A 12,647-nucleotide genomic window follows, 5' to 3' on the forward strand; every position below is an offset into this window, starting at 1 on the left:
TGTTCTAGAATTACATTTTTTACTACTTGAAACTGTTTTTTGAGCCTTTACGTGCCAAATTAAACATTGTTGGTGCTCAAAATGACCCTGGAGCCCTGATAAATGGCCAATTTACACATGTAAAGATGGATTTGCCACGCCCCCTCATCCAGCACCGGAATGTTAAATGAGCTGTGTGCTGATTGGTCGGGTTTAGGGCTGCAACAACGAATCGATGAATTCGATGAAAATCGATTACTAAAAGCGTTGGCAACGAATTGCGTCATCGATTCGTTGTGTTGCGCAACTCTTCCAAAAGCCCCCTCCCCTCCCGCCCGCCGTTGCGCGCAGACCGGTGGAGAGCCGGCAGGTGTTTGTAAGAGGAACATGGCAGAAGCAGCGAGACCCCAAAAAAGTTAAAACTTCTAAAGTTTGGGAGCATTTTCAGTTAAATCAGGCGAAGACATGCAACGTTTGTAGGTCAGACTTAGCATGGCACGGGGATACTACGGTGATGATGCAGCGTCTTAAACGCAAGCATGTCAGAATCATCAGCGAGGAAGGAGAGAGCTCGGTGTCCGGGTAAGTTAAAAACTTTTCAAAAGTGATTCACCCAAGCCCCAGATTATTACACAGGCTAGACATGCCCTAAGCTCGTAAAAAAAGTCTATAAAATTGTAAGCGCGACGCTATTTGATAGTCGGGTGGGGGGTGGGGGTGGGGGGGGGGGGGGGACTCGCGCCGCTGCGAACCGGTTCCGCCGTCACATTCCCGCAGAAACTGGTTGATCACACCGGGGCCAGACTACTAGCATGTGGTTTTACAACCACAATGTCCTCAGAAGCAAAAACGCTTTTAAAAGGGAGGGAGGAGTCCTAACTGTTGCTGCAGGCGTGTTGTGTGAGAGTGCAGTTATATACTGATTAATATATTTTTGGGTTCAGTTGCTTTCATGTGGCCTAATGTGAGTCTATTTGGGATCATTGGAATGATCAGCAGCATTTCTTGATGTGACTTTATGGCAGTTGCCCAGGGCATCATCGCAAGGAGGATGGCATTCATTTACTTTTGTTTTATTTGGTATTTTTCAGTCATTTTTGGAAATAGTGATTAATTTTGATTAATTCACAGCCTATGTTTAATTACATTTAAAAATTAGTTGTTTGACATCCCCAATTATAATAAATGTCTACAGATGAGATCAAACAAAACAGATGAGAATTGCCCTTAAAGAGCAAGTCACCCCCAAATAAACTTTTTTTGCTGATAAACTAAATAAACGAGTGTCTAATCGTGCTGCAGACACGTGTCGTCAATAATTTGGCACTTCAGTGCATCTTAGTTAAAATTTAAATATTCTGCCTAAAACTGGCAGTGTTGTGCCGTTGTCAGGTAAAAACTCTGCACTGTATTTTAATTTAAATCTGCCACCGCTATTGGCTAAGAAGTATGCTATGATGTAAACTGGTACATTATGATGTCACAATGCTGTCGTGAGCCTGAGTGTGTGTGTATTTGTTAGCGGCTCCGCCCTCTCGGTCTGCCAGGCAACAGCATGTGTTGCATTTTTCAAACATGAAGCGGGAGTGGAGTTAGACTCTGGTAGGGGTTGACTTGCTCTTTAAGCTGTTTAACGTGGACCAAGCATTTTAGGTCACAGATAGATGTAGCTTAGGGTCTCTGTCTATACACCTTATAAGACAATTTAGGTGATGGCATGTTGTTTTTCTGCTATTGAACTGTTTTCTAATAATGTTGTGTTTAATAAAGTGAAGGAAGGAGAAAAATAACGTTTCCCTGGCAGTTTTTAAAAATGTCCCTATGTAATCCGATTAATCGATTAATCGTGTCGAGACCCCATCCGATTAATCGATTATCCAAATAATCGTTTGTTGCAGCCCTAGTCGGGTTAGGGTATTGCCTGAAGCTAGCGATAGATAACTCGTTAGGCAGGCTATGGATCTATTCGCTCGGCCAGCCAGGCCAGTGCTTCCTTATGGGAATCAAAAGGCCTCCCATTCAAACAACCCCACCCCCTGAAAATTCTAACGGAGCCAATCAGCCCTGAGCAGCATACATCACACACCGCCACGCTCAGTTTCTCATAAACAACTAAGACGGCGCCTGAAACGGAGTTCGCTACGGCTCTTTCCTCTGTTCTAAATGACTCGGACACGTCTTTAAAACCACAACAAACAGAAGCGCTAAAAGCCTTTCCTTTAAAGAAAACGTGTTCTCTGTCCCTAAACGCCACCTTTGACTACAAATAAAAAACTACAGAGTCGTGAGATCCAGCTGTCATTTCCGCCTTTTCGCTCGTCATCTGTGTAGAATAGAGAGAGGCCGAGCCTGGCAGGCCGGTGTCGGTACAGGATCTGCTCGGGTGCAAAATTGGCTCGGGGTCCGTCGACTGCCGATGACGTCTAAGTAGTTGATTGGCTGAACATGAACCTCACGGAATTACGTAATCACGTTACGTTGTTATCACGTTACGTTGGACCAGGCAAATCTTTCTATTGGAAAGATGGACAACTTTTACAAAGAAATCCATCACTACCTCTTTGAAAATACACTTTTAGCATAGAGCTGCAAGTATATTAGGGCTGAACGATTAACTGCATGTGCAATTAAATTGCGATGTGACAAAAGGAGATTTTCTAATCTCAAAGGCTGCAATTTGGCAGCGAGTGGTTAGCGCAATGCTAATATACATGGAAAAACCCATAGGAATGCTAATGCTAATACCACCGATTACATAATTACAAATTATGAATTAGAAAAGTGCCAAATAATTACATTTGGAGTCTAATAGAAAGTAAAACTACCATCAATCAAATAAGTACAGACAGGTATTTTAGTAAAGCCAGAAAACTTTTAACTGCAGAGTTTTGGCTAGCAGCTATGAGCGTACCTGAACTACGCATGGACAAGACGTCAAAAACTCTAAACACAAAATACTTCAAGAAACGGGACACACTTCTTTCCTGCAAATACAATTTCACAGGTGTTGCTAATACCTATGATTCTTCAAGGGATGTGCTCAAAGAGGAGTTCAACATTATGAATAATATAGTGTTTTATTTTACAAATACCATTATAAACACAAACTTACGTCGTAAGAAACATTATTTTAATAACGAAACTGCTAAATTCTTTCCAACAGTATAGATGTGTAGTGTATTTTGTCCGAGTCGGTTTGCCGTACTTTGACGTCATCGGCAGTCGAAGGACCCCGAGCCGATCTTGCACCCGAGCAGATCCTGTACCGACACCGGGCTGAGGATCTATCTGGCATTCATTCAAACCTCGGAATACCACACACACCCTGGAACGTTACACGTGTTCTCTGAGGTTTTCCTCTCGTCCGACAAGGACATTAAAAGTAGCTCGTGTTAGCATTAGCAGCAGCTCAGGCTAGCATTGTTCTGCAGTTAGCATTACAGCCACCAACATTTATATAACGCCAATGTTGAAGTGAGCTGGGGCATGCAAATGTAAGGGTGTGTGTCTATGCCGATGATGTGTTAAACCAGCTGTTCTGGGAACAAGCCGCCTCTCTGTGGTCATTACGATATTACAAGTTTACATAGATGGCAGGTCAGAGACGACAGACATTTTACTGCATTAGACGCCCCAAGCTGCCTTTACTCAACAACAAGGTAAGTGCAGTTTTGAATTAAATACGCTCAGATGCAGAGGGCACACGTTACGTTTCCTCTGACTTATTTCAGGTCTGATTATTATCTTCACAATGAAATAAGAGACACAGGGTCTGTGGTTACCATAGAAACGTTAATGAGCCACTGCGCTGGATTGTTCTGAAGCTTCAAACAGACTCTGATAGAACAAACAAATCATTCATAACGGCAGTGAGTGGCAGCAGAGTGCAAACCAGGCTGAAAGCTGCTTCGCCCACTGGCTGCAGGACAACTGGGAGAACTGGGTGATGGCCCAGCGCTCGGTGAGCCTGAGCAGGTGAGAAGGTCAGTAAACAAGCACAGCCCTCCACCCGTGCACTTGATTGTAAATAGATAATGGAGCGAGGAGTTTGGCAGCAGAACTGTGTGTCTTTGTGTCCTCGCGCGTTCCAGCCCAGTGGATTTAGCTACGAGCCATGTGCCACAACAAAGGGTGTGGTGTTCTAAAGCAGCCAAATCAATCCAGTGACCCAAGAAGAGTTGATCCAGAGCAGGACCAAGCATTTACCTAGCAATGCTGCATAAAAACAGAGCCAGAGTGCAGGCGTTTGTTGGAAATAATAATCAACTTCGTCCTGTGCTCTAATTGGACATTTCAAACAAGCTTCCAGAGATTTCTTCGTAACCTTTGTGATGTTCCTGCAGGAGAAATTCTTACCAAAAAAATACTCTCAGACACAACAAAACACTCGATTATAAACAAATACCTGGACTGTACCTTGAATGGGACGAGATCTCGCTCAGGTCGCCAATGCTGCCCTCCGTCACATGACCCGACATGATGGCTGAGGGGAAGCTTTGCTGCAAATACATCTTCCCATGATCCTCCTCTGTCATGCCGTCCTCATGGTGCTCCGAAACCCACTGGTGTCCCTGCTCCCCCGCCCGGCCCTGCAGCAGCACCCGGGTACCAGGGGGCACGCAGGGATTAGTGTCTATGCCGCTGTCCGTGGAGGCCCCTTTGATGTACGTGAGGCCCAGCATCTCCGGGTCCATCAGGTCTCCGGAGCCAAAGTGCTTATCGTCGCTGTTGCTGGAGGCGTTGCTCGAAAGCGTATTGCTACTTGAGTGGCTTGAGTTTTTGTCGCCCATCTGGTACAGAAAAGGTTGAGAAAAGGAGAAAGACAGACAGAAACTAAAATGAGGTTCAAATAGCAGCAGCAGATATTTCGGACAGTCGTTTCAGCATGATTGCTCCACCAGGCGAGGCGGGGGGGGGGGTTACCCACTGGACTACATCATGTTTGTGTGTCTAACGAATGAAAGAGCTTGTTTTTGTGAGGTCCGGTACACTCTTATAATGGCTGATAAAAGAATTTAAAGGTGTGGCTCTTTTGTTTAATCAATACATTTGCTGTGGTCTATAGTAGGAACTAGGGATGTGTATTGGTGAAATTCTGGCAATACAATATGCATCACTATACGGGGGAGACGATACGATATACCACGATATATCGCGATACATTCAGCCAGACAATAGTAGCGATTTTTTTAGACTGAATCTGTTGTAGGAGATTTTAATAAACTGCCCAAACTGATACTTAACATGTTTATCGTGATGTATCTGAACCATAATAAAGAGATTTACATTTCAATAGTGGAAACAAAGCCCACTGCACACTGCTGCCAACTAGAAGTCGGCGTTTGAATTGCACCAAAGGAAATGAAAATACACAAATGTTTGCATGTGAATTCTTCCCAAAATTTGATACACAGCTTTTGAATATCGATATAATATTGCAGGAAACAATATCACGATATATTGCCATATCGATATTTTCTTACATCCCTAGTAGGAACGAATGCCTTGTGAGTCGTACGCTGGGGAAACAAAACTCTGGTGCACCCCTGTCAGGAACTAGAGGCGAGCCACATCAGGGCTGAGCTTCAGGTGGCAGGATTCCTGATTTTTGGACATCTCATTTCTGATTGGCTAACAGCAATGCAACACCACACCTGACTTCATTTGCTCTGCAACGTTGAGGTTTTGTCTCCACAATTAACACAAGCTGGAGGAGTTGAGCTGTGTGGTGGAGTTGCTAATGCTAATGGTTAGCTTCCACTAGCCGAGACGTTCTCTGCAGTTTCCCGGACGCTAAACAAAAACAGCCTTCCTCGTTGCGAGCCAAGATGGGCGAGTCCGTGATTGCTGAGACAGTGTGATGTAGATCTGGCGGGCTTTTCACATCCGAGATTTTCACCATCTATTTTCTATCAGAGCTAATGCAGCACATAGGTGTAGGAGACTATTTACGCCAGGCTGCATGAAACAGAGCGACCCATTATAATCAGAAATAATAAATGTTTAACTTTATTCCAAGGTGGTCTCTTCCTAAGGTGGTCTATTCTAAGTGACTAAGCAAAGAAGGATTATAAACTACGTAGGACTGACCTGCTTACTTCATTATACTCAACACTGCAAAAGGGTGCAAACGAAATAGCTTCAGACATGCCTCGTCACCCCGTTGCACTACAGACGTACGCTGCCAAGAGCATGGTTTCATGTTTTATCCTCAATCCTGAGCGAACACAACCATAGAAGCATGAAGTGAAGGTTCTGGGTGAGACCTCATAGCCGTTAGCACCAAGACACAATGTTGAACACAAAGAGTGGAGATTTAGAGAACCATAATTTTAAGGTAAATCAGAAACTAGGGAGAAAATATAATCTTTTATTTGTAATTTTAACTTGTTCTTATATTTTAACCCCAAAAGAGGAACATCATCTCTGGTCCTTATTCACTAGATTTACTCATAAACCAAGACTCCTTTCTAATAATGGAAGGCTTAAGCCCCCTTCAGACAGGCCATGAAAAACGGAAATGTTCCGGACTCGGTCCGTAAGACCTTTGTGTCTGAATACAAACAACCGGATAACCTTTTCCGTAATTAAACCGGACGACGCCCCTAGTAACAGGTCCGGACTTGTCACGGACAGGGTGGCTGCTTCAGACTGGTGAGGTCGAGTTCCGGACAGGGAGGAGGGGGAGGAGGAGGGGACCGGGGGACGCTGTGCGCACCTAGATAGCTCGCTGCTGTAGCATGCGGCGAACCACGGCAGCTCGCCTCCTACGGTACCGCCTCCTAGACGTGCTTCACACCGCTTCCGTGATTCCTTTAACCATCGAGCTTCATCATCCAGGTCTCTTATGCATCATCAGAATTATGCTCAACATCAGAGAGAGGAGTTCTATCTCTTCGTCGGCCATGTTTGACTGTCTTTGTTTGTTTGGGTAAACGACGCATGCACGCCCGCCGCACCATGTTTACGCACCATCCGGGCACAGCCTTCCCACCCCCTCCCCCTCGGACATCTGGAACTTTTCCCTGCTGTGGGAAGGCAGCCGAAAGGACAAGTTCAGGTACACAAGTGGCGTGTCTGAAAACACAGTTCTGGGTAAAAACCGGACTGGATTGTCCACACATGTTCCAGAATGTCAATCTGAAAAGGGTTTTAGTCTAGGATAACAAAACTTCCACCCTTTTTAGAGACCCCGACCTCAGACGAGTGAAAGCAGCATCGCCTGGAGCGGGTGTGACCCTCGGTTACAGGGCTTTGCATCCGTATCCCAGGTTACCCTCGGCCACAGCCGAGTGGAGTCCAGGATTTCTCCTTGGCCAACACTTTTCACTGGACTCAGATCCGAGTGGTAAGTCCTGAGGGCAGTGCCCACTTTTATTTATAAAGTCTGGCATGGCTGCTCTCACGCGGTTGTAAAGGACTTGCGAGCTGAATCTTCGCTTGATTACATTTATTTAGCGTATACCACATAATTATGAACCTCACTTACATCTGCACTGTTTAAAAATGGAATTCACAATATCAACTTCCGTATTATTGAGGTTCTTTTTTAAAACGTTTTTCTAATTTTTCAATATCCCTGTGCTTTATGGATTTTTAGCTGTTAGTTTTGGGAATTTTGTTGTATTTCCTTTTTATCTTTTATCTGTGTTCGACATGATTGTATAACGCCGGTTTAATTAACTTAAATTTTTAGTGTACAGCGCCTTGTTTGGTTGTAATGCCTTGTTGAATGCGCTTTATAAATAAAATTGGATTGGATTGGATAGTCAAGGGGTCGCCACCTGTTGGATCACATATAAATGCTTTAAATGCGACGCGCCGATCGTTGCTCTGACTTTCCAGTTAAAATTAAAAGAGGATCTGACGGAAATAGAATAAGTAAGAAGAATAGAAAGGCAGAGGTGTAGCTTTAGAAGAGAAACCTTTAATCCCGGAGTGAGATTAATAACGTCTCTAAAAGTGAACCTACATCTTTCACTACACTTTGAAACAAATCAGAACCGGCGAAAATCTGCATGTAAGGGTAACTTCAATTATAACTGTGAGTAAGATGATGCTAAAATTATAAAATGTGTTTTTTAAGCTAAATTTGCCTTCAGATAACCATAAAGGGTGCAGAGATTCGCTCCCTGTTAGCAAGCTAATGCTAGGAGTGTCAGTGTAACTCGTGGTTGCTGGCAAGCTCCCAAACAGGTGTGATGTTTGCACATGTCCAAATTAAACACAGCGAAAGAGCAAAACAGGTCCTGAGGTGTGAAGATAACACTCTCCACGCGTATCGTCTCATTAGAGGCTGCTTCGACAAACACGACTTTCATTTTGAGCCTTTCCAAAAACTTTGATTAAATGTCAGGCCGACAAAAAAAAAAAGCCTAACTGGCAGCTCGAGTCAACTGAAATGACAGCAGAGCAGAGATTTACCCTGGACAGCTTGTTTGGAGAGTCCTTCCCTCCTTCTCTCTGCTTCAGAGGGTTGAGGATCTTGGTGGAGGGGATGTGCCATTTGGCCTCTGCAGACACCCGAGAGAGCAAATGGGCCGTTAGGACGCAGCGACGGGTAGAAAAGACATCAGTCACGAGAAACCCACTCACCTGCAGATCTGGTCCTCTCCAGTGTAGGTTCCCTGTCCCTGCGGATGTCTCCGTCCCCTCCCTGCATGTCCCCCACCCGCTCATGTAGGATTGGAGACGGACACCTGGTGGGAGAAAAGGAGCAGAAAAACATACTGAAGTTAGTTTTTTCCTTGTTGTTTCACAGATTTACAGTAATGAGCTCAACTTTCTCACTTGAGCTTAGAATAGAATAAAGAAGCTGCCGGGAATCAGGAGCAAAGAGCCAGAGTTTCATTTGATTTAAGATGCAAGGCTCTTCTTTCACTTTTGAAAGAAAGAAAAAAAAACCAGCAGCCATCTTTTCAACGACGGATCTAATTAAAGTAGCAAGAGCGGACAAGTGTTGCAGCAGCAGAACAGACGCTGCAGCGTTTGTTCTCTTTCACCAAGGCTCCAAATGGAGAGCCACTGTGTGGCCAGTAGTTCTGCTGTGAGGTGAGGCTGGTCTGACGGGCTGCGCTGGCTTTCAGGAGTTCGGAACGCTTCTGAGCCCTCGGAAGGGACAGCATCAGCGGGAAGCTCCGGCTCTCGTCAGTGTCTGTTACCATTTACACACAGGAGAGGATCTCGTATGGAGTCTACTCAGCGTCGCACGCTCTGCCTGCAGTCTGCAGGATCTGTTGCCATGCAATCTGCTCTGTGTGTGTGTGTGTAATATTTAGGAGGGGGGATGAGTGGAAATTACGATAAAAGAGAAGGTGTGATAACAACACTTGTCCTAACAGATGCTACGAATCCTGAGAACAGACAAAGGCAGAGCGTTAAAAAAATCCCAATTAAAATTTTTTGTCTGGATTTGTAAAAGCTAAAGGCCGCGTGTGCAAACCTGAGGTAGAAGTTATGTTCTCGTGAAGAAAATGTTCAAATTAAAATACTTTAAAGAGCAAGTCACCCCCATATAAACTTTTTTTTGCTGATAAACTAAATAAAGGAGTGTCTAATCGTGCTGCAGACACGTGTCGTCAATAATTTGGCACTTCAGTGCATCTTAGTTAAAATTTAAATATTCTGCCTAAAACTGGCAGTGTTGTGCCGTTGTCAGGTAAAAACTCTGCACTGCATTTGAATTTAAATCTGCCATCGCTATTGGCTAAGAAGTATGCCATGATGTAAACTGGTACATTATGATGTCACAATGCTGTCGTGAGCCTGAGTGTGTGTGTATTTGTTAGCGGCTCCGCCCTCTCGGTCTGCCAGGCAACAGCATGTGTTGCATTTTTCAAACAGGAAGTGGGAGTGGACTTAGACTCTGGTAGGGGGTGACTTGCTCTTTAAAATAAATGTAAAAAAAAAAAAAAAAGAGTAAATGAAGCTCAGTACCTTCATTTTTTAAATAAAGGTAAATAATAGGGGACATGATGTTATTGTTAGATTATTTCCTGTAAAAAAGAGAAATAAAAAACGTGTGACGACAAAAGTGCGCTGATGATCTGGTTATTTCTTGCAGAAAAATTGCAGTCGTTTTGGAAAATTGCAAGGTCTGAGAAACAGTGGCTGCATTTATTCAAAAAAAAAAAAGTATATCACAAAGGTGCTAAATGTAAGGAATAGTGAGTCATCTTTGGCTCTGTACCCGTCATATCCAGGCTGCTGTGACCAGTTGCTGCTGCCGCACGGTCCCGGATCGCTGGAGGAGGACTGGTTGCTGGGGGAGCTGCGGTAGTGCTGGTCTCCCTTGTTACATATGGTGACCTGAGGATTTTCCATGTCCTGCATCGTCCTGGAGAAACAAATTCACAGATTTAAAACTCACATCAGATCATGAATCAGATTTCTTCATTTCTGCACACACAAGAACAGAGAAAATAAGTAAAACAAGCAACCAAAGTCCAACAGTTGCTGATTGCTGCCTAAGTTTACATTAACAACTACGAGAAATTCAGCTTTTTTTGGACAACAAATTAGAAAATTAGGGTGGTTTCTACAGCGCATCTCATAATGTCCCACTGAACTTGAACTGATCATTTTTTCAAGCCAGTTTATAAAACCTTGGCTAAATTAAATCTGCGACTGCAGAGGCTGAAATTTCTGAAGCTTGAAAAACGTATTACCACCACATTAACAACACTATTATGGGGGCTGCATGGTGGCACAGTGGTTAGCACTGTTGCCTCGCAACACGAAGGTCGCAGGTTCGAAACTCGGCTGCGGCCTTTCTGCGTGGAGTTGCGTGTTCTCCCCATGCATGCGTGGGTTTTCTCCGGGTACTCCGGTTTCCCCCACAGATCACAACATGCCCGATAGGTAAAAAAAAAAAAAAAGAAAAATTGTAAGTCGCTTTGGGTAAAAGCGTCTGCTAAGCACATAAAACATAAACAACATAAACTATTATTGGGTGTCACAGCAGAAAATAGTCCCTCGCGTTTGAGCACCGTGCATAATCTCCATAGAAAATGTAAGCTGTCAGTGAGGTAGAAGGCGTCTTGTTCTCCAAAGACAAACAGAAATGAGATTAGGTATGGTCGATAGTTGCAGCCAGTAATCCAGACGGTGACTATTTATGCAGCTTATGAAAATGTTTTTGCTTTGGAGTGAACCACGAATATATATCCACTTAACAAAGTTGACCATTAATTCACCTGAAGCGATTTTAAAGTCCAATCTTTCCTGAACTTAGCTAAAATTTACAAAAAGAACAAATAATTCTATAGGGACAGAGAAAAGCATCTGAAAAGCCTGGAGGCTGAAAGCAAACATCAGCAGAGGCTTTCAGATTCGCCCTTCCTTTGTCTCCTTCATCACCTGCAGCCAAAAGGCAAACCGGTCCATCCCTCATCAACTACTGGGACAGATTTGAACGAAACGCTCAAGAAAGCAATCATTGGATGTGCTGCATATACAACCGAGCATCTTTTTGGGAGTGGAGTAGACGCAAAAAAAAAAAAAGAAAAATGGCCGCCACTGCTAACCGACAAAAAATGGCTTTAAATTTGTCAGTTTTATGTTTATGTTTATTTATTTAGCAGACGCTTTTATCCAAAGCGACTTACAGTTTATAACCTGTAGGGCATGTTGTGATCTGTGGGGGGAACCGGAGTACCCGGAGGAAACCCACGCATGCACGGGGAGAACACGCAACTCCACGCAGAAAGGCCGCAGCCGGGTTTCGAACCTGCGACCTTCGTGCTGCGAGGCAACAGTGCTAACCACTGTGTCACCATGCAGCCCAGTTTTACAGATACTGAGCGACTTTTTGGTGCTTTGATAGTTGAGAGTAATTTATTGACACAAAGTCAAAGAGATAATTGAATGTGTGAAATTTCCAACTTAGGGATTAAAGGTGCGGTTCACTGAAAAAACATTTTTAATGATTATTTCTGATTTCTAACGGGTCACTTTGAGTTTTCCATGCAGGCTGAGCATGAAAGTAGAGGAAAATTGTAGATTATTCACAAACTGGCACATTATTTCTGCATTGCCATGAGCAATTTGTTGTGTAGACCTTAATGGGAAACCAATCTGTCAAAGTTAAATCCCTGCTGAGGTCATCAAACGCGGTGGCTGCAATGCAATACTTCCTCTCCTCAGCCATGTCCAGGCACTTTCATTTCAAACAGCAGCATCTGCTTTTAGTTTTTTTTTTCCTTGACAAGAAAAGTTCTGAGTGGAGAGATAGCATGGTCTCAATTTGTATTTTATGTAGTGCAGAGCCCGGAGTTTACCATATGTGTGGTTGTGAGGGCCCCACCTCCTAAATCTGACCACCTGCCAATTTGTATTACAATTCTACATATTTCAGCCAATGGATATGAGCACATTACCCCTATTTTCACTCCCCTGTTCACTGTATAACGAGCTTTAAAGAGCTTTTGATGGCCTATGGCCTCACCCTGTCTTAGCTCTCTGAGCTGCTACAGCCTTTTACTCCCTCCTGTTCTCGCTGGTCAACTGTTTCTAACTTACTTGTCCACGAGACAGGTCACCAACTCTGCATCTGTCTAGGGACGTCCCGCTCTGTGACTGACATCTGTCTGTAAGCGAATGTCCAACGCTATTGGCTAATGGTGAATGGCAGTCAGTTCAAATTATGTGGGTTCTACAAGATACGCATA

General features: G+C 43.9%; 1 protein-coding gene across 8 annotated transcripts in view; it reads right to left on the reverse strand.

Annotated features, from left to right (window-relative positions):
* The window catches only part of sipa1l2 (signal induced proliferation associated 1 like 2), a 90,081-nt gene that overhangs the window by 26,511 nt on the left and 50,923 nt on the right, over positions 1–12,647 (reverse strand). For 6 of the 8 annotated variants that reach the window (XM_015943944.3, XM_070542141.1, XM_070542143.1 and 3 more), the window contains exons 10-13: positions 10,169–10,315; positions 8,575–8,678; positions 8,404–8,492; positions 4,396–4,769 (exon numbers count right to left, since the gene is read on the reverse strand). In XM_015943944.3, coding sequence (XP_015799430.3) covers positions 4,396–4,769; positions 8,404–8,492; positions 8,575–8,678; positions 10,169–10,315 — 714 coding nt within the window. Of the gene's footprint in view, positions 1–4,384; positions 4,770–8,403; positions 8,493–8,574; positions 8,679–10,168; positions 10,316–12,647 lie in introns of all 8 variants that reach the window. The other 2 variants (XM_054749828.2, XM_070542144.1) reach the window with 1 other exon arrangement.

This window comes from Nothobranchius furzeri, chromosome 12, assembly GCF_043380555.1.
Source record: "Nothobranchius furzeri strain GRZ-AD chromosome 12, NfurGRZ-RIMD1, whole genome shotgun sequence".
Taxonomy (NCBI): domain Eukaryota; kingdom Metazoa; phylum Chordata; class Actinopteri; order Cyprinodontiformes; family Nothobranchiidae; genus Nothobranchius; species Nothobranchius furzeri.